At 38.1% G+C, this 18,818-nt stretch overlaps 1 protein-coding gene across 1 annotated transcript in view; it reads left to right on the top strand.

Annotated features, from left to right (window-relative positions):
* Nucleotides 1–18,818, top strand: part of DCP2 (decapping mRNA 2) — a 57,180-nt gene that overhangs the window by 8,322 nt on the left and 30,040 nt on the right. The window contains exons 2-4 of the mRNA XM_035015399.1: nucleotides 10,637–10,788; nucleotides 16,514–16,641; nucleotides 17,049–17,147. Coding sequence (XP_034871290.1) covers nucleotides 10,637–10,788; nucleotides 16,514–16,641; nucleotides 17,049–17,147 — 379 coding nt within the window. The remainder of the gene's footprint in view (nucleotides 1–10,636; nucleotides 10,789–16,513; nucleotides 16,642–17,048; nucleotides 17,148–18,818) is intronic.

Below are 18,818 nucleotides of genomic sequence, written 5' to 3'. Positions count from 1 at the left end.
ACGGAGAAGCAGGCTCTCCACTGAGCAGGGATCTCGATGCGGGGCTGTATCCCAGGACCCCAGGATCATGACCCAAGCCGAAGGCAGACGCTTAACCGACTGAGCCACCCAGACACCCCTCATTATGGTTTTGATATGCATTTCCCTGATGATGAGTGATGTTGAGCATCTTTTCATGTGTCTCTGCCATCTGTATGTCTTTGGAAAAATGTCTGTTCAGGTCCTCTGCCATTTTTAATCAGATTATTTGTTTTTTGATGTTGAGTTGCGTAAGTTCTTTATATAGTTTGGATATTAACTCTATTGGATATATCATTTGCAAATACCTTCTTATATTCAGTAGGTTGTTTTGTTGTTTTGTTGATGATTTCCTTTGCTGTGCAGAAGCTTTTTATTTTGGTGTAGTCCCAGTGGCTTATTTTTTGCTTCTGTTTTCTTGCCTGAAGAGACATACCCAGTAAAATGTTGCTAAGTTTGGTGTCAGAGAAGTTAGTGCTGGGGTGCTTGGGTGGCTCAGTCAATTGAGTGGCTGCCTTCGGTGGGTCGTGATCCCAGGGCCCTGGGATAGAGCCCTGAGTCGGGTTTCCTGCTCATCAGGAAGCTTGTTTCTCCCTCTCCCTGCTGTTCCCCCTGCTTGTGCATGCATGCTCGCTCACTCTCGCAAATGAATAAATAAAATCTTAAAAAAAAAACTGCCTATGTTTTCTTCCAGTTTTATGGTTTCATATTTTACATTTAGATCTTTATATTGAGTTTATTTTTGTGTGTGGTGTTATAAAGTGGTCCAGTTTCATTCTTTTGCATATAGGTGTCCAGTTTTCCCAGCACCATTTATTGTAGATTGACCATATAAACGTGGGTTTATTTCTGGATTCTCTGTTCCATTGATCTGTGTGTTTATTTTTGTGCTATTACTTTACTATTTTGATGATTATAGCTTGGTGGTATATCTTTTTCTTTCTTTTTTTTTTTTTTAAAGATTTTATTCGTTTGTCAGAGAGAGAGCACATGCACAAGCAGGGGGAGCTTCAGGCAGAGGGAGAAGCAGGCTCCCTGCTGAGCAGGGAGCCCATTGTAGGACTCAATCCCAGGATGCCATCCGAGGATGCTGGAATTCTTCTTTGGTACTTTGTCTGGTTTTGGTATCAGGATAATGCTGGCCTTGTAGAATGTATTTGGACGTTTTCCTTTTTGTTGTATTTTTTGGAATAGTTTGAGGAGAATAGGTATTAACTCTTTAAATGTTTGGTGGAATTCACTTGTGAATTAGTCTGGTCCTGGACTTTTGTTTGTTGGGAGTTTTTTGATTACTGATTCAATGTTGTTACTAGGAATCAGTCTACTCAGATTTTCTATTTCTTCCTGATTCAGTTTTGGAAGATTGTATATTTCTAGGAATTTATCCATTTTCTTCTAGATTGTCCAATTTGTTGGCATATAGTTCTTTATAGTAGCCTCTTACAATCATTTGTATATCTGTGGTGTTGGTTCTTCTCATTCTTTTCTGATTTTATTGTCTTTTCTCCTTTTGAGTCTCTCTAAAAGTTTATCAGTTTTGTTTGTCTTTACAAAGAACCAGCTCTTGGTTTCATTGATCTTTTCTTTTTTTTTTTTAGTTTCTTATTTCTGCTCTGATCTTTATTATTTCCTTTTTTCTACTAACTTTGGGTTTGTTCTTTTTGTAGTTCCTTTAGGTATAATGTTAGATTGTTTGAGATGCTTCTTGTTTCGTGAGGCAGGCTCTGTTGCTATAAATTTCCCCTTACAACTGCGTTTGCTACGTCCCAAAGATTTTGGACTGTTGTGTTTTCATTGTCATTGGTCTCCGTGTATTTTTTAATTTCCTCTTTAATTTCTTCTTTGACCCATTGGTTGTTTAGTAGCATGGTGTTTAGTCTCCATGTGTTTGTGTTTTTTCTAGTTTTTCTTTCTTTTTTTCCTTTTATTTTAAAATTATTTTTAAAGATTTTATTTGAGAGAGAGCTTGAGAGCGAGTGTATGCAGGAGCTGGGGGGAGGGGCATAGGGAGAGGAAGGGCTGACACTGCTCCATCCCAGGACCCTGAGATCATGACCTGAGCTGACATCAGCACTTAACCAACTGAGCCACGCAGGTGCCCCTCTAGTTATTTTCTTATAGTTGAGTTATAGTTTTATACTGTTATGGTCAGAAAAGATGCATGATATGATTTCAGTCTTAAATTTACTGAGACTTGTTTTGTAGCCTAATGTGTGATCCATCCTGGGAGTGTTTCACGTGTACTTGAAAAGAATGTATATTCTGTTATAGGATGGAATGTTCTGTATATATTGTTAAGTCCATTCAGTCTAATGTGTCATTCACAGACACCATTTCCTTATTGATTTTTTTTTTTTTTTTTGCCTGGATGATCTATCAATTGATGTTAAGTGGGGTGTTCAGGTTCCCTGCTATTGTTGTATTATTGTATTACTGTCAATTTCTCCCTCTGTGTTGTTAATACTTGCTTTATTTAGGTGTTCCAGTGTTGGGTACATAGATATTAAAATTGTTACATCCCCTTTTTGTATTGATCCTTTTATCATTAGGTAATGCCCCCTCTTTGTCTCTTGCTACAGTATTTGTTTTGAGGTCTGTTTTATCTCATATAAGTATTTGTCTAATACAAGTATTCCTGCTGTTTTTCCCCCCGCCCCCGCTTCCATCTGCATAGAATATCTTTTTCCATCCCATCAGTTTCAGTCTGTATGTGTCTTTAGGTCTCAAGTGAGCCTTTTGTAAGCAGCCTATTGCTGGGATTTGTTTTTTGTCTGTTCTGTCACTCTGTGTCCTTTGGAGCATTTAGACCATTTACATTTAAAGTAATTGTCGATGGAATACTACTCAGCCATCAAAAAATGAAATCTTGCCATTTGCAAAGACATGGATGGAACTAGAGGGTATTATGCTAAGTGAAATAAGTCAGTCAGAGAAAGACAATTACCATATGATTTCATTCATATGGGGAATTTAAGAAACAAAACAGGATCATAGGGGAAGGGAGGGAAAAATAAAACAAGGTGAAATCAGAGAGGGAGATAAACCATAAGAGATTCTCAATCATAGGAAACAAACTGAGGGTTGCTGGAGGGGAGGGGGTTGGGGATGGGGTAACTGGGTGATGGACATGAAGGAGGGCTTGTGATGTAATGAACACTGGGTGTTATATAAGACTGATGAATCACTGAACTCTACCTCTGAAATTAATAATACACTATATGTTAACTGAATTTAAATAAAAAAATCTGGGGCGCCTGGGTGGCTCAGATGGTTAAGCGTCTGCCTTCGGCTCAGGTCATGATCCCAGGGTCCTGGGATCGAGTCCCGCATCAGGCTCCCTGCTCCTTGGGAGCCTGCTTCTCCCTCTGCCTCTCTCTCTCTCTCTGTCTCTCATGAATGAATAAATAAAATCTTTAAAAAAAAAAAAAACTGAAAAAATTATTGATAGGTGTGTATTTATTGCCATTTTGTTAATTGCTTTCCAGTTGTTATGTAGTTCTTCTCTGTTCTTTTCTTCTTCTCTTGCTCTTTCCTTGTATTGAGGACTTTATTTGGTGTTATACTTGGTTTTGTTTGTTCTTATTTTTTGTGTATCTATTACAGGTTTTTGGTTTGTAGTTACCATGGGATTCATATGTAATATCCTAAATAAATAGCAAACTTAAGTTGGTCACTTAAGTTTGAACACATTCTAAAAGAATTTCATTTTTACCACCCCTCCGTGTTTTATGTATACATTGTCATATTTTGTCTTTTTTTTTTTTTAAAGATTTTATTTATTTATTTGACAGAGAGAGACACAGCGAGAGAAGGAACACAAGCAGGGGGAGTGGGAGAGGGAGAAGCAGGCTTCCTGCGGAGCAGGGAGCCCGATGTGGGGCTCGATCCCAGGACCCTGGGATCATGACCTGAGCCGAAGGCAGACGCTTAACGACTGAGCCACCCAGGCGCCCCATATTTTGTCTTTTTGTTTTGTGAATCCCCCTAACTAATATTGTAGATATAATTGATTTGACTACTTTTGTCTTTCAGCTTTCATACTAGCTTTATAAGTGATTGCTCTACTACCTTATGTATGTTTGCTTTTACTCATGAAATTTTTTCCTTTCATAATTTTCTTCTAGTTATGGCTTTTTCTTTTTCACTTAAAGAAGTCTCTAGCATTCTTTAAGGCTGGTTTTGGTGATGAAATCCTTTCATTTTTGTGTAACTGTTTATCTCTTCTTCAATTCTAAATGATAATTTGCCAGAGAGATCATTCTTGGTTGTGATTTTTTTTCCTTTCAGCATTTTGAATACGTCATGCCACTTGTTTCTGGCCTGCAGAGTTTTTGCTGAAAAATTAGCTGATAGCCTTGTGGGGTTTCCCTTGTACATAAGTGTTTTGCTCTTTCTGCTTTTAAAGTTCTTTTATTTTTATTTATTTATTTTTTAAAGATTTTATTTATTCATTTGAGACACAGAGATACAGAGAGAGAGAGAGCATGAGCAGTGGGAGAGGCAGAGGGAGAGGAAGAAGCAGACTCCCCGCTGAGTCAGGAGCCTGATGTGGGGCTCGATCCCAGGACCCTGGGATCATGACCTGAGCCGAAGGCAGGCGCTTAACCATCTGAGCCACCCAGGTGCCCCAAGTTCTTTTATTTTTAATCTTTGACATTTTAATCATGGTGTGGGACTCCTATAATGCAAATTTTGTTCACTTGATGTTATCCGAGAGATCCCATAACCTATTCTCTTTCTCTCTCTCTTTTTTTTTTTTTTTTTAACAGTTGAGCTTGGGTGCTTTCCATTGTGTTTTCCAGCATGCTGCTTCTGCATTTTCTAATCTGTTGATTCCCTCTAGTGTACTTTTCATTTCAGTTATTATATTCCTCAACTGTATTTTTTTTTTTTTTTTTCATATTTTCTCTCTCTTTGTTGAAATTTTTACTGAGTTCCTCCACTCTTTCCAGTCTGGTGAGCATGACTGTTACTTTGAAGTCTTTGTCAGGTAGATTGGTTATCTCCGTTTCATTTAGCTCTTTCTGTGAGGTTTTGTCTGTTTGTTTGGAGCTTATTCCTGTCTCCTCATTTTGCTTGACTTTCTGTGTGTGTTTCTATGAATTGGGTAGAACAGCTACTTCTAAACTTGAGGGGAATGGTCTTGTGTATGGTTGTCCCCTTTGTAGACTGTGTGTGCCCAGTGACGTTCACTGGCTGGAGCTTTGGCTAGCGTGGGCTAGGGGTCCTGGGGCACTCTGTGCTGGGACTGCCCTGGTGGGATGTCTGTAGCTGAATTGGGCATGGGCCAGGGTGGTCCCAGAGCTCTCTGCATAGAGTGTTCCCTGGCAGGACAGCTAAAACTGAAGTGACTGGAAGCAGAGGGAGTCCTGGGGTTCTTCATGCATAGGCACTCTGGCAGGATCACTGAAGCTGAAGTAGGCAGTGAGTGGGGTGGTCTGAGGTTCTCTGCACGGAGGTATGCTGGCAGGATTCCTGAAATTGAAATAGGTGCAAAGTGGGCTGGCCTGGGATGGCCCATGCAGAGGCGCCCTGGCTGGATGGCTGGAGCTGAGGCTGGGCACAAGTGTGTGTGGGGGGGACTGTCTCAGGGCGTTCTGTGCAGCAGGTTCCCTGGCAGGGTGGTTGGAGCTGAGGTGGGTGTAGGCTGGGGACTCCTGGGGTGCTATATGCAGGGGGTGCCCTGGCATGATTCTCCTTTTTTTTTTTTTTAGATTTTATTTATTTATCTGAGATAGAATGAGCAAGAGAGAGAACACAAGCAGGGGGAGCAGCAGGCGGAGGGAGAAGCAGGCTCCCCACTGAGCAGGGCGCCCTATGTGGGACTCCAGGATCATGACCTGAGCCGAAGGCAGCCGCTCAACTGACTGAGCCACTCAGGCACCCTGTTTCTCCTTTTTTTAAAGTCCTATTTCTTATTCCCATTTCCAGCTTACCTTTCTTCACTTGAGGCTTTTCTGGATTGGATGGGAATGAGATTGAATTTCTTTGTCCTATGTACTTTCTTACCACATTTTAGGTTGTGGTTAGTGTCTAGAAACTTAACTAGAAATGAAAATTTTTGGTTAAAGATATAGTAGGTTGTATGCAAACATCGATTCCACTAAAAGAGTAAAGTTTAAAACAAACTTGAATATATAAAGCCACAGGGAAAGGAAGAAGTGAAAGGATGAGCAACAAAATTTGGTAACTAAAAGGGAATGTTGTATATAATTTAGCAGACATAATAGACCCAAATGAGAGACTAGTGTAATAGTGTCAATCTACTCTAGAATAAGAGCATATTGAAAAATGGCAGAACTGAATTTATATATCCTGTAAACATACTGAAAACCCTCAGCCTTCTTCCCTTGCTCAGCTCCTAGAACGTGGCAGAGCTTGGCCTTTACCCTCCAGGTCCAAGATGGGAAGAATCTTTAGGTGATCGGACTAACTCATGAGGATAGATCTAAAGATACTGACATTGATGGTTCCTCAGTTAAATGGCTCAGCCTGATAACTTACTTTAAATGGTTCCTGATAGGGATGCCTGGGTGGCTCAGTAGATTAAGCATCTGCCTTTGGCTCAGGTCATGATCCCAAGGTCCTGGGATCCAGCCCTGCATCAGGCTCCCTGCTCAGCGGGGAGTCCGCTTCTACCTCTCCCTCTGCCTGCTGCTCCCCCAGCTGTGCTCTCTTGCTCTCTCTCTCTCTCTCGCTCGCTCGCTCTCCCTGGCAAATAAATAAATAAAATCTTTAAAAAAAATTAATAAATGGTGCCGATAGTTTGACAACCTTCCTAAATAGCTTTGTGGTCTGTCACTTAATGTGAACATCTGAATAGGCCTCTTAACATGAAAGGTAGAGCTTAAAACTAAAAGAAAAAAGAGGAACTGGGAAGAATCAAACTATGCAGGAAGAGAAAACTTAAAAAAAAAAAAACCCATATTGATCTCCTTAGAGAGGTAGAGTTTTACAATCATTGAATAACAGGATAATCTATAAAAGCATAATCTAAACAATTAAAACTAGCATTTGGAAATTAAAAATATGAGAGCAAAACCAAAAATCTTAATAGATGGTTTGCAAAATAAAGTTGAGAATGTTTCTCGGAAGGTGGGGGTGAGGGGAGGAATCAGAGGTAGGAAATACCAGAGGAGAGTAAAGAATCATGAGGATCAGTCCATGAGGTCCTTTAACACTGAGGGATGTGAGTTTCCAAATAGGCAAGGTCCATTGAATGGCCAGTGCAGTAGATAAAAAATAGACAACTGGAAAATTTCAGAACACTGGGGACAGAAGGAAAAACCTGAAATCTTCCAGACTGAAAAAAATACGCCAAAGGAATCCGAATGGCTTCAGTCAGTATCAAAATTGGAGGCTGGCAGGAGACAGCACTGTCTTCAAAATTATGAAGGAAAATGATTTTCAACCTAGAATTCTTTATCTAGCCTAATTGTTAAATATGAGGATAAAGATACTTTGAGATACAGAATGTATCCGTATTTCTCTCCCTTGCATTTTTCCTCCAGGCGGTTTGGGAGGATATACTTCAAAGGAAAGAAGAAAGAAAATTGAGGAGAAAGAAAGGATACAAGAAACATGAAATCTAATAGGATAGAGGCCTAGGGAACCATGGGATGCCGGTGAAAGGACAGCATAGGATGATAGGTGTGTATCAGGTGTAGATGACAACTACCTCAGATTGGAACAGATCAGAAGGCTTAAGGATATTCTTCAAGATGAAATGGTGTGTTTGAATTAATATCTGAGAAAAAAATTTAGGAAACTAGTGGAACATTGAATTAGTGACAGGTATGATAGAGAACACAAAGTAAATGCAATGATAAGACATCTATTAATTATGGGAAGAATGAAGGATTGTTCAGGAAAGGAAAAGTAATCCTAGCTTACCATGTAGCTTAGTTGTGAATTGCATTTACAGAGTCAGAGTAATGTAAAGACTGAATGCTGATCTAACTCTGTGGTTATCAGTGGGAGTGATTTTTGCTCCCCTCAGGGAACATTTGGTAATATCTGGAGATCTTTTTGTTGTTACACCTTGGTGGGGAGTGCTGTTGACATCTAATAGGTAGAAGCTAGGGTTGCTGCTGGACATCATCCAGTACACAGGAAAGCTCCTCTCAACATAGGTACCTTCTTCAAAATGTCAGTGGTGCTGAAGCGGACAACCTAACCAAAACTGATAGAATTTTGTTGGGTGGGTGGAGAGATGAGAAGGCTGTGTAGAATGGGAGTGGGAATAGAGTGAATTCCATAATGGAAATAATGCCCCAAACTGAGAAAACAAATACCAGAGTTTATTTTAGAGATGTGTTAAGTAAAATAAAATCAGACAAAAGAAGGTTAGTTTTTTTGTATTGCTGTTCTGTTTTACCACCCACTGGCCATTCTGAGACTTGGGCATTGGTCTGTCTCAGAGTTCAGCTCACAGTGTTCGTGGTGTGTTGTTCGTAGTCTAATCCGAACTTGTGTAGCTTGGGGTTGAGCCTTAGCTCATAAATAATTTCCCAGGACCATTTTCCTGAGCTGCTTCTCTTTTGCTATCTTCCTGCTACTGATTGGCTCTTTAGGTCTGTCCTTTTGGGTTCTAGAGCCAGAGAGCCACTCTGGCACACACTTCACATGTTCACTGAGACCGAGCACCTGGAGGTTAGAAGAATAAAAGCAGTGGAGATTGGCCCTACTCTCTTGGGACCACACAGTTCTTACGATTCAAGAGGAAGTTTCCTGTCCCTTAGAGTTTTAGCCTCTGTGGGTCTCTGTTAAAGCCACTGTTGCAGCCACCTCTAACCATGATGGTATTGCTTGGGGGCTGGGGCATGGGAGAAAGGAGAAAAGAAAGGAAGAATTTTCCCCACTCTCTCCAAGTCTTAGGAGATGTGCTTAGACTCCTCTCTCAACCCTTGAGGCAAAACTAGAAGGTTTCTGGGGCTCTCTGTCCCTGCTGGTGCTCACCTCCAAACCCCAGTCCAGCTAGGCAACACTGGAGGGTGGAAAAATGGTAAATTCACTTCGAATACTGTCTTCCCCAGTCTTCCTGCTACTGTTTACTTTTCACAGTCCTCAGATAGCTGCTCTATGCATTTTGTTAAGGTTTTAATAGCTGCATTTTATGGGAGGGAGAGAGTGGAGTGTTTGTTTCATCTAACCAGACTAGGAACCTATGTAAGCATTTAAAAGATAAATTATGACTATCAGTGTGTCACTTTCAATGTATATGTCAAACAGTTTGCTAGACTATGGGAATAAAAATATACAAAGATAGAGTACATTATCTCAATGAACTAATTTGGAGGAGTTTGTGGACAATAATAGTAAAAGCCACATGATTGTAAAGGAGTGGGAGTCTGAGAGAGTATGTAAATCTGTTCAGAGGAGGCTGGTGTATCTACATAGGAGAGTAGTGTTAGTCATGAAGGACAAATTAGGAATTTGCTAGATGGACAAGGGAAAGGAAGTATATATAGTATATGGACGATAGTTTAGGACATTTCCAAGAATTTGGTATCACTGGGTATAAAGAACTCATTGAGCAATCTTAGAGGTTGTGCAGGTGAGCAGGGACTGGATCTCGAATGCCATGTAGAAGAGTTTTGATTTTTGTATCTTAGCTAATGCCATCAGAGTTTCATGTTACACATTTTATTCTTAGTATATGTGCTGTTTAAGCTCCCTTTCCCCATAGTTTTTCTATACTGAAAGTAGGTTATTGTACCTATTTGTCTTACCATTTACATATTCATTCCCCTATTGGAATGTTACATTTTTATAACTTAAAAGCATGTTTTTGAGGTTGATTTGAAACTTGGAAACCACCAAGAACATTTGCTAGTGAATAGTGTGAGTGATCAAGCTGGGTGATACTAATTTTTAATTTTTTTAAAATAACTCAAAAAACCAATGGATTTCTTTTATGTAGTTCAGTCTGTCTCTTGAGGTCATTACCAAAATAGGCTATGCAGTGGAAGAAGCAATTGGTAGTTGCTTAATGAGTGCTGAAAATCCCCTTCACTTAGATTTTTAAATTCGGACTTGTTGCACAAAGAGGGGTTTGTTATCTCAATCACATACAAATAATAAAGAGTGTACATTTATACTATATATATAAACTATTTCTCCAGCTCCCTTCAAATGTACTTGGAAAAGACAATTTAGGATTTTAAAAAGTGAATATACTTTATTTTGAACTCAGGTTCTGCAGATGAGGTTATTTGAGAAGTCTAGTCTATTAATGAACAGTTGATTTCTTTAATGTCTCTTTGTAATACTCTAAATGTGGAGATTAAGCAGCTAACATCTTTCCTGTTTGAATGAATGAATATACTTGTATATATTCTTAGAAGGCTTCTTAAAAAAATTTTATTATAGGGGAGATACCTGTGGTAAACTGTTTTCCCAGCCTCCTCTTCCCTGTGCAGCATTGGTGTCATAGTGGTGAGCATAGCTGCCTTCCAGACTCCTCTTCCTGTAGTAATTTTCCCCAGATTTTGCTTCCTTGATCAGCTCTGCTCTTGGTCCCTTTTTTATGTTGGTGGGTCAGGGGTAAAGCAGTTAAGTAGGTTAAAATCATTACCATTTGTAAATGTAATTTTAACATGTTTTTTGTCTTTGACAGCCGATTTATTTTGCATATTCCCAGCGAGGAAAGAGACAATGCTATCCGAGTGTGTTTTCAGATTGAACTTGCCCATTGGTTTTACTTGGATTTCTACATGCAGAACACACCAGGATTACCTCAGTGTGGGATAAGAGACTTTGCTAAAGCTGATATCCTTTTTATAATTATAATGACTGTCTTTCATTATTGCTAATAACATATTTTAGCACAGATTTCCTTTTGATCGTCTTTGAGATTTAAAACTTAATTAAGTAAACATACTTGATTTCTAAAAATTGTCATATATGAGTAGTAGGCAGAACTTAATACTATTTTTATTTTTATGTAGAGGACCCCTTGAATATGCACTGATGATTAGAATTAAATTTTATTTTCTCTTTCAGAAATAACTAGCCTATTTCTAGAACTGATCTGTTATTTTTACTTTCTTCTTGCTGTTCCATTTAATCAGATCTTTAATCAGATCACTACCTTTCTGGGATAGAAATTCTTAAATAATTATTGAATACTTCATATGTTAAAAGCAGTGTTTTTAGTTTTGTGGCAAATACAAAGAAGTCTTTGCTTTTGAAGTTTTTTTTTCCTCTTTACAAATAAGACAAGCTTGTCAGTTATAAAGGATACACTTGGAAATTTAAGATTATTATTATAATTATTTTTAAAGATTTATTAGCGTGCATGAGTGGGGGAGGGGCGGAAGGAGAGGGGGGAAAATCTTAAGCAGACTCCCTGCTGAGTGCAGAGCCTGACACGGGGCTCAACTCTGGCTGGATCCCATGACCTGACCTAAAAATCAAGAGTTGGATGCTCAACCGACTGAGCCACCCAGGTGCCCCCAAAATTTAAGATTATAAAAGAAACTATGTCACAAGGCAAAAAAATCGATGAATTGCTAATAATTCTAGTATTAAATGTTTTTAGAACTTAGAGATTTTTTTTTTAGGCAAAGCTATATTTGTAAGGGAATACAGGATTTTATAAAGAGACAGGAGTGGGGAGTATGTTCCACATAAAGAAAAGGATTGAGCAAAATTAGAGAGTTGGAAAAGATAAGGGATATCTTGGGAAATAAATTAGTTTGTATTGAGCAGACAGTTCTTATGGGGATACAGTAGGAAGTAGAGATGGCAGGTATATGGGGGGATTTGTGGGTTCTTAAATCTTGAGCCAAAGTGATTTTTATCCTGTAGGTCATTGTTTCATGTATTCAAAAGCAGTTATACCCACAAATTCACTGTACTCTGCTAGAATTGGAATAAGAATGAAAACAACCCTTGTACTCAGCTCCCTATAATTTTCCTTGAGCTCCATGAAATAAGGACCCCCCCCACCCCCCCAGGTCACTGTAGAAAATGGACTGAAACACTGTTTGTTCTAGACAACTGTTAGCCATAAAACATTTTTGAGCAAGGCTAAGGAATATTATGCAAATCATTTGAAAATAGTATTCAAGAAGACTTACTTGGCAGGATAGGTTAAACCATAGGATGGGCTGTCAAATTACTTGAGATCGTAGCAATAAGGTCCTAAGCCATAGTAGAGGGACTACAAAGAAAAGATTGAAGAGACATGTCAGTGGCAGAAATGATCAAGCTGTTTGATTAAATATGAAGAAGTATATGAGGAATCAGGGGGAATAGAAGTTCTATTGAACATTATCTTTGTTAAAGTCTTGGTCATAGATTTCTGTGGAGAAAGCATGGATGACTTGGCTTTTAAGAAGCTATAATTTAGGTATAGAAACATGATCAAAACAGGCAGATCCTGTTTGATCTATTTTGCACAGACAGCCTTCTATCATAGCAACTTTACATACTTTGGGGTTCTGGATAAAATTTTGTGTGTGTATGCACATGAATTTTAAACTTCCCTTGCTATTAAGAAAATAAACTTTTGTTTTAGTTATGTTTAATTTCAGTTGTATGGAGAAAAAGCTTTTATTGCTGATGTGATTTCATTAAATAAGTGGGTGCTTACTTGATGCCAGGCATTATGTAGTGAACAATGTGGATTTGGTCCCTATTTTCAAGAAGATGAAAGGAAATTGTTAGTGCAGTATGGTTAAGTTATGATAGGGTACTGAAGGGCATAGAGTAAAAGTTAATAGCATGAGTTCTGGAGCCACATTCCTTGGGTTAGCATCCCATCTTTGCCATTTACTTGCCGTGGAAGCTTGGGCAAATTGTGGATCTTTTCTGTTAAGAATTTTCTTTTTTTATAAGTTGTGTGTAGTCTTGTGATTTGTTTTCAGTACTCCGCAAGGTGGGTATAGAACTGGGCATGCTGGGTTGAAGTTTTGCTAGGGAGCTATGTTCAGAGAACAATGGGGCAAAGGGATTTTGGATATTGCTAAGAGGTTGATTAAAGTGGTGGGCCATATTGTTTGGGGCAGAAAAAAAAGCAGCAGGGTGTTAATGCAGAGAAAGGAATACAAAGATTGATGTAGAGTGGTGGTACAGTGTGAGTAATTAGAAGAATGCAGTAGAAGATTATGGTCATGACGTTTTGTTTCCGACCAAATTGCTGGAATAGTTACAGTGATAGCAAGGTCTAGAATGTTGCTTTGGGAATTGGGCTGAGAAGTGGGAATGGATAGGACAAGGAATACAAGGAACTGAGGCTAGAGCTTGAGATGAGTTGTCCATGAGGAAATTTGTATCATCCAAGATAATGGTAGGAATTTGGAGGGAGATTACTTTCTAAATGATTGTTTATGCCTAGAGCAGATTTTTCATGTTTATGCAAAAATGTTAGTATAAGAAGAGAAGGTAAAAAAAATACTGGATTTTTTTTTTTTTAAAGAATGTATATAATACAAGTGGACATGTGCTTCAGATTCTTTATCTAGTCAGTGTAACCTATCTTTTAGAGCTACGGTTGACCCTCAAACAATATGGGGGTTAGGGGTCCTGACCTTCCTTGTAATAAAAAGTGTGTATAACTTTTGACTCCCCAAAACTTAACTGCTAATAGTCTTCTGTTGACTAGGACCCTTACCAATAAAATAGTTGATTAACTCCTATTTTGCACGTGACATGTATTATATACTGTATTCTCACAATAAAGCTAGAGAAAAGAAAATGTTATTAAAACCATAAGGAAGAAGAAATTTACAGTTTTGTACTGTACTTACTGAAAAAAAATCTGCATATAAGTGGACCCATGCAATTCAAACCCGTATTGTTCAAGTGTCAGCTGTACCGTGTAAAGGCCTAGTAACTCAGATTCAAGAATCAAAATAATTTGGGGTTTAAGAAAATACAATAGTCAAGAATTTTAGTAAAAATTAGAAATGATAACATCAGTGTGTCTTAAAGGATTTTTTGAATTAAATACCTTATCTCATTAAATAAAAATGGTATTTAAAAAGTTTCCATTCCCATGTTTGAGTTGAATTACTTTTTTTTTTAAGATTTTGTTTATCTGAGAGAGAGCACGAACGGGGGGGAGGGGCAGAGGAAGAGGGAGAAGCCTGCTCCCCACTGAGCATGGAGCCCAAGGAGGGGGGCTCTAGCCCAGGACCCTAGGATCATGACCTGAGCTGAAGGCAGACACTCAGAGTGAGCCACCCAGGCGCCCCTGAATTGAATTACTTGTATGTACTATTATGTATGGAGGATGATTGAAAAGTTGTCATTGGGGAAATTGATACCATGTTGGACTGGGTTCTGTTACTTGCTAATTGTGTGGCCTTGAGCAAGTTTTTTTGTTGTTGTTGTTTTTTAAGATTTTATTTATTTGTCAGAGAGAGAGAGGCAGGCAGCAGGAGATGCAGGTTCACCACTGAGCAAGGAGCCTGATGCGGGACTCCATCCCAGGACGCTGGGATTATCACCCAATCCGAAGGCAGATGCTTAACCAACCGAACCACACTGGCGTCCCCTTGAGCAAATATTTAACAGGTTCTTTTCAGTGTTAATTCCAAGTATATCTTGAACTGTAGTTGGATGGTTCAGTCAACTCATTTTGTGGTGGTTTTCGGGTAGAAATAATGGGAAAATGAAGAATGTAAATGATTTCCAAAATTAAGTCAGTTCATTTATAATTTCTCTTGTTAAATCTTTCTCCACTGCTTTGTGGAGACAGTGATGTACCTTGAGATTATTAGGAACATTGTAGATAAAAGAAAGAGGAATAACTGGATAAGTATCCTACTCTCTGAACTATTAGGAGTTATCTCTGCTCCTGGTGTATTTTTATGTTTTCCTCTGGTAAAGCTTTTTTTTTTTTTAAAGATTTATTTATTTATTTATTTGACGAGAGAGAGAAACAGAGACAGCGAGAGGGAACACAAGCAGCGAGAGTGGGAGAAGGAGAAGCAGGCTTCCCACCAAGCAGGGAGCCCGATGCGGGGCTCAATCCCAGGACCCTGGGATCTTGACCTGAGCCGAAGGCAGATGTTTAACGACTGAGCCACCCAGGCACCCCTGGTAAAGCTTTTAATGGAAGAAATAAACATTTATTTAAAATTTATATGTAGATTCACAAAAACCTGTGATGATTGTAAAACACATAAGGGGTTTTAGTAAACTTTTTTTTTTTTTTTTAAAGATTTTATTTATTTGACAGAGACACAGCAGGGGGAGTGAGAGAGGGAGAAGCAGGCTCCCCGCTGAGCAGGGAGCCCGATGCGGGGCTTGGTCCTAGGACCCTGAGATCATGACCCGAGCCGAAGGCAGATGCTTAACAACTGAGCCACCCAGGCACCCCTTTAGTAAACATTTAAAGCCCGACTATTATTGGGAAGTACCTTTCCACAATGTTAGCAAACCCGTAGAGAATTGTAGGGCTTCATGGAATGGTTGATGTTGTATCCAAACTTTATTCCTTTTTTCTCTCTTCCCCAGTTGAAAGCATTACATTGAGATTATATTAATTATATTGAGGTTAACCTAGTGCCTGTCTTAATTACAATGTTGTCATAGATGGTTGACTTCTTTGGGCTCTTTGAAGGCCTCTGTAGTTTTTACTACAAATATAAAACCAAAATAAAATTTTAAATACAAAGCTTATAGAACTTAAAATAGGGTTTTTTTTAAACCAACTAGCTGCCAGTCACAATGTGAATATAATGCTTCTTTGAGGATATTTTGATGTGCCTGTACTTCCAGTTTTTGCACCACCTTTCTTTTCTATATCTGTTAAGAAACCTTTTTTATATTGTGCTGGGATATCATTTGACCCTAATGCATCATTTGTGTATTAGCTTTCTTCTGTTTTTGGTAGCCCACAGCAGCTAAAGTAGTACTAGTATCAGTATGGTCTCTGAAATCAAGTTGTAGTACTTGATATATGTGGTCATCCAGATGATTGAAAATATGCTCATATTACATGTTTTTAGGTTAACATCAAAATAAAAACACAGAATATATGTTTCATAGAGGACTTGAGGACCCTTAAGAATATGTCCTTCGTTTGAGAAACACTCATAAATTATAATTTTTCTCATATTTTTCATAATTAACAGTGTTGTAGTGATGAGGCATTTGATAACATGGAGAATTGGAAGCCTGACCATATACTTTACAGGTTTAGGTTTTATTTACTTAAAAAATAAGTTTTTACACTGCCCAGTATGGGGTGGGGGGGCCATGCCCAGTTTCTTTTGAAAGAAGCTGTTCTTTCCTTAATGCCCAGGTTTATCTTTCTCTGTAATTTTTTCTTTTTTAAGATTTTATTTATTTTTGAGAGAGAGTTAACAATGACTTGTTCAGGAGAAAACAAATGTGGGAGAAAAAGCAAGGAAGAACTTAGGTGAAGACTTGAGTAATTTAATATAAAATTCATAGTTGATTTAAATAGGTTTCTGTCTGTATATAATAAGTACTCAAGCTGTATTTAGAGAGAAAAGAGCTTCCTTAACACTATGTATACTCTTCAGTCATTGTCCATTTTTGCTGCCTCAAGGTGAAGATGTGGAAAAAATTTTGGATGAATGGAAGGAATATAAAATGGGAGTACCAACCTATGGTGCAATTATTCTTGATGAGACACTTGAAAATGTGAGTGTAATAAAAGATTTTTAGTGCAATGATCAGCTGTTTTCATCTTATTAGTGAAATTTTTGTGTTTTGTTCTGAACTGAGGTTTTAAAATAGACTTTTCTATTGCTAAAAGGCCAAATTTTGCATATTTTGTCTGCATTCTGGGTCTTACTATTTTATACTTGTATGACTTATTGAAAAAAAAGTCATTTAATTGTTGAAGAAGTACTTTAAAATGGTCAGAATGCCTTTCTCTACACTAGTAGTAGTATAGTCAGACTCTTGGAAGATACTAAAACCAAGTACTGTATAAAATTATTGGTGATGACAGTTACTTGAAGTAAGGAGAAAGACACCTTTGACATTTAGAAAGGAGTGTGGGAAAAGAGGGCAAGTTTTATTTTTACCTCTGCTCGTTTTTATAGGTACTACTGGTTCAGGGGTATCTAGCAAAATCAGGCTGGGGATTTCCAAAAGGAAAAGTAAATAAAGAAGAAGCTCCTCATGACTGTGCTGCTAGAGAGGTGAGTTACTGCAGTTTGAAACCTAGTAACATTCGGTGATTATGCTTTGAGTGTGCCTTTTTAGCCATGGAGATTTATTGTTTGGACCCTCTAATCCTCTTTCTAAAACTTGACTGCATGAAATAACTTATCTTTTATAGTGATTCTTTTGTCCATATCTATCATTCTTCCCTTAGTTTGTTTCCATTTTCTTTTTTGCCCATTTTTAATTGTTATCTCTAACTCCTTTCTATTTTGATGATATATTCTCTGCCTTTGTTTTTTTTAGATGGATTTATAATTGGTAAAACATTTTGGCAATTACAGTGCTTGTTTTATGTTTATAGTCTTGGCTTCCAGACAAGTACACAATTTGGGCTTTCCTAAGAAATTTACATTTTTTGCTCAGAACCTTCTCTAGCTTCATAGTGCCTATAAGATGAAGTTTAATTCTTTTAAGTATTGAAACTCCTTCCCTTATCCCCAACGCAAAATTTAGCTATCCCTAAATTTATTTGCCTTTATTCTCAGTCAAGAGGATTTATTCTCTGTCTCTGAATTTGACTGCTTTGTTTCAGCCTCTAAACTTTGCTTATATTATTTCCCTAACTGGAAAGTTCTCTCTTCTTCCTGCCTATTCAAATCCTATCTAGACCCAGCTCAAAATACCTTTTTTCCTGAAGGATTGCCACCAACTAGCTCTGTATCCAGCACCTGATTTCATACACTGTTAATTAAAATACCATTGGCTATATTCCCTAAGTATACTCTACCTTTCATCCTTGTGAGTTATTCATTCCATAATTGGAATGTACTGTACTTTCCACTCCTCTTCATCCATTTTGCCCATCACCTAACCCCCTCCCCTGTGGCAACCATCAGTTCTCTATTTATGGCTCTGTTTCTGCTTTTTGTTTTGTTTTTTTAGATTCCACATATAAGTGAAATCATATGGTAATGTCTTTCTCTGTCTGATTTATTTCACCTAACATGATACCTTCTAGATCCTATCCATGTTGTTGCAAATGGCAAGATCTCATTCTTTTTTATGGCTGAGTAATATTCGTGTGTGTGTGTGTGTGTGTGTACACACCATATCTTTATTCAGTCATCTGTCAGTGGGTGCTGGGGTTGCTTCCATATCTTGGCTGTTGTAAATAGTGTTATAATAAACATGGGGGTGCATATACCTTTTCAAATTAGTGTTTTTGTATTCTTTGGATAAATACCTAGTAGTGAAATTACTGGATCATGTGGTATTATTATTTTTAATTTTTTAAGGAACCTTCATACTGTTTTGCACAATGGTGGCACCAGTTTGCATTCCCACCAACAGATGCATGGGGTTTCTTTCTCCACATCCTCACCAGCACTTGTCGTTTCTTGTCTTTTTGATTCTCGCCATTCTGTAGAGTGGATAATTTCTAAAGCTCATTCTTAATTAAAATTCCATTTATTTAAAAATTTAATCAGTGAGCTCTACCCTATAATAGTCTTGGAACTTTAATAAGTTATTGTCTAGACATTTGCTTGGCATTAATTATGTAGTACCTGTAATACATTGTGGACTGTATTCTTATTTATCAGTTCCCTGTCACTTACCACATTACATCTTACCCTTGAAATTTGATATGTTGAGCTATAAAGAAGCATAATACAATGGAAAGAAAACTAGTCTAGGAGTTGAAAGAT

Source organism: Mirounga leonina, unplaced genomic scaffold (assembly GCF_011800145.1).
Source record: "Mirounga leonina isolate KUSES-001 unplaced genomic scaffold, KU_Mleo_1.0 Mir_104, whole genome shotgun sequence".
Taxonomy (NCBI): Eukaryota; Metazoa; Chordata; class Mammalia; order Carnivora; family Phocidae; genus Mirounga; species Mirounga leonina.
This window is presented reverse-complemented; position numbering and strand designations above follow the sequence as displayed.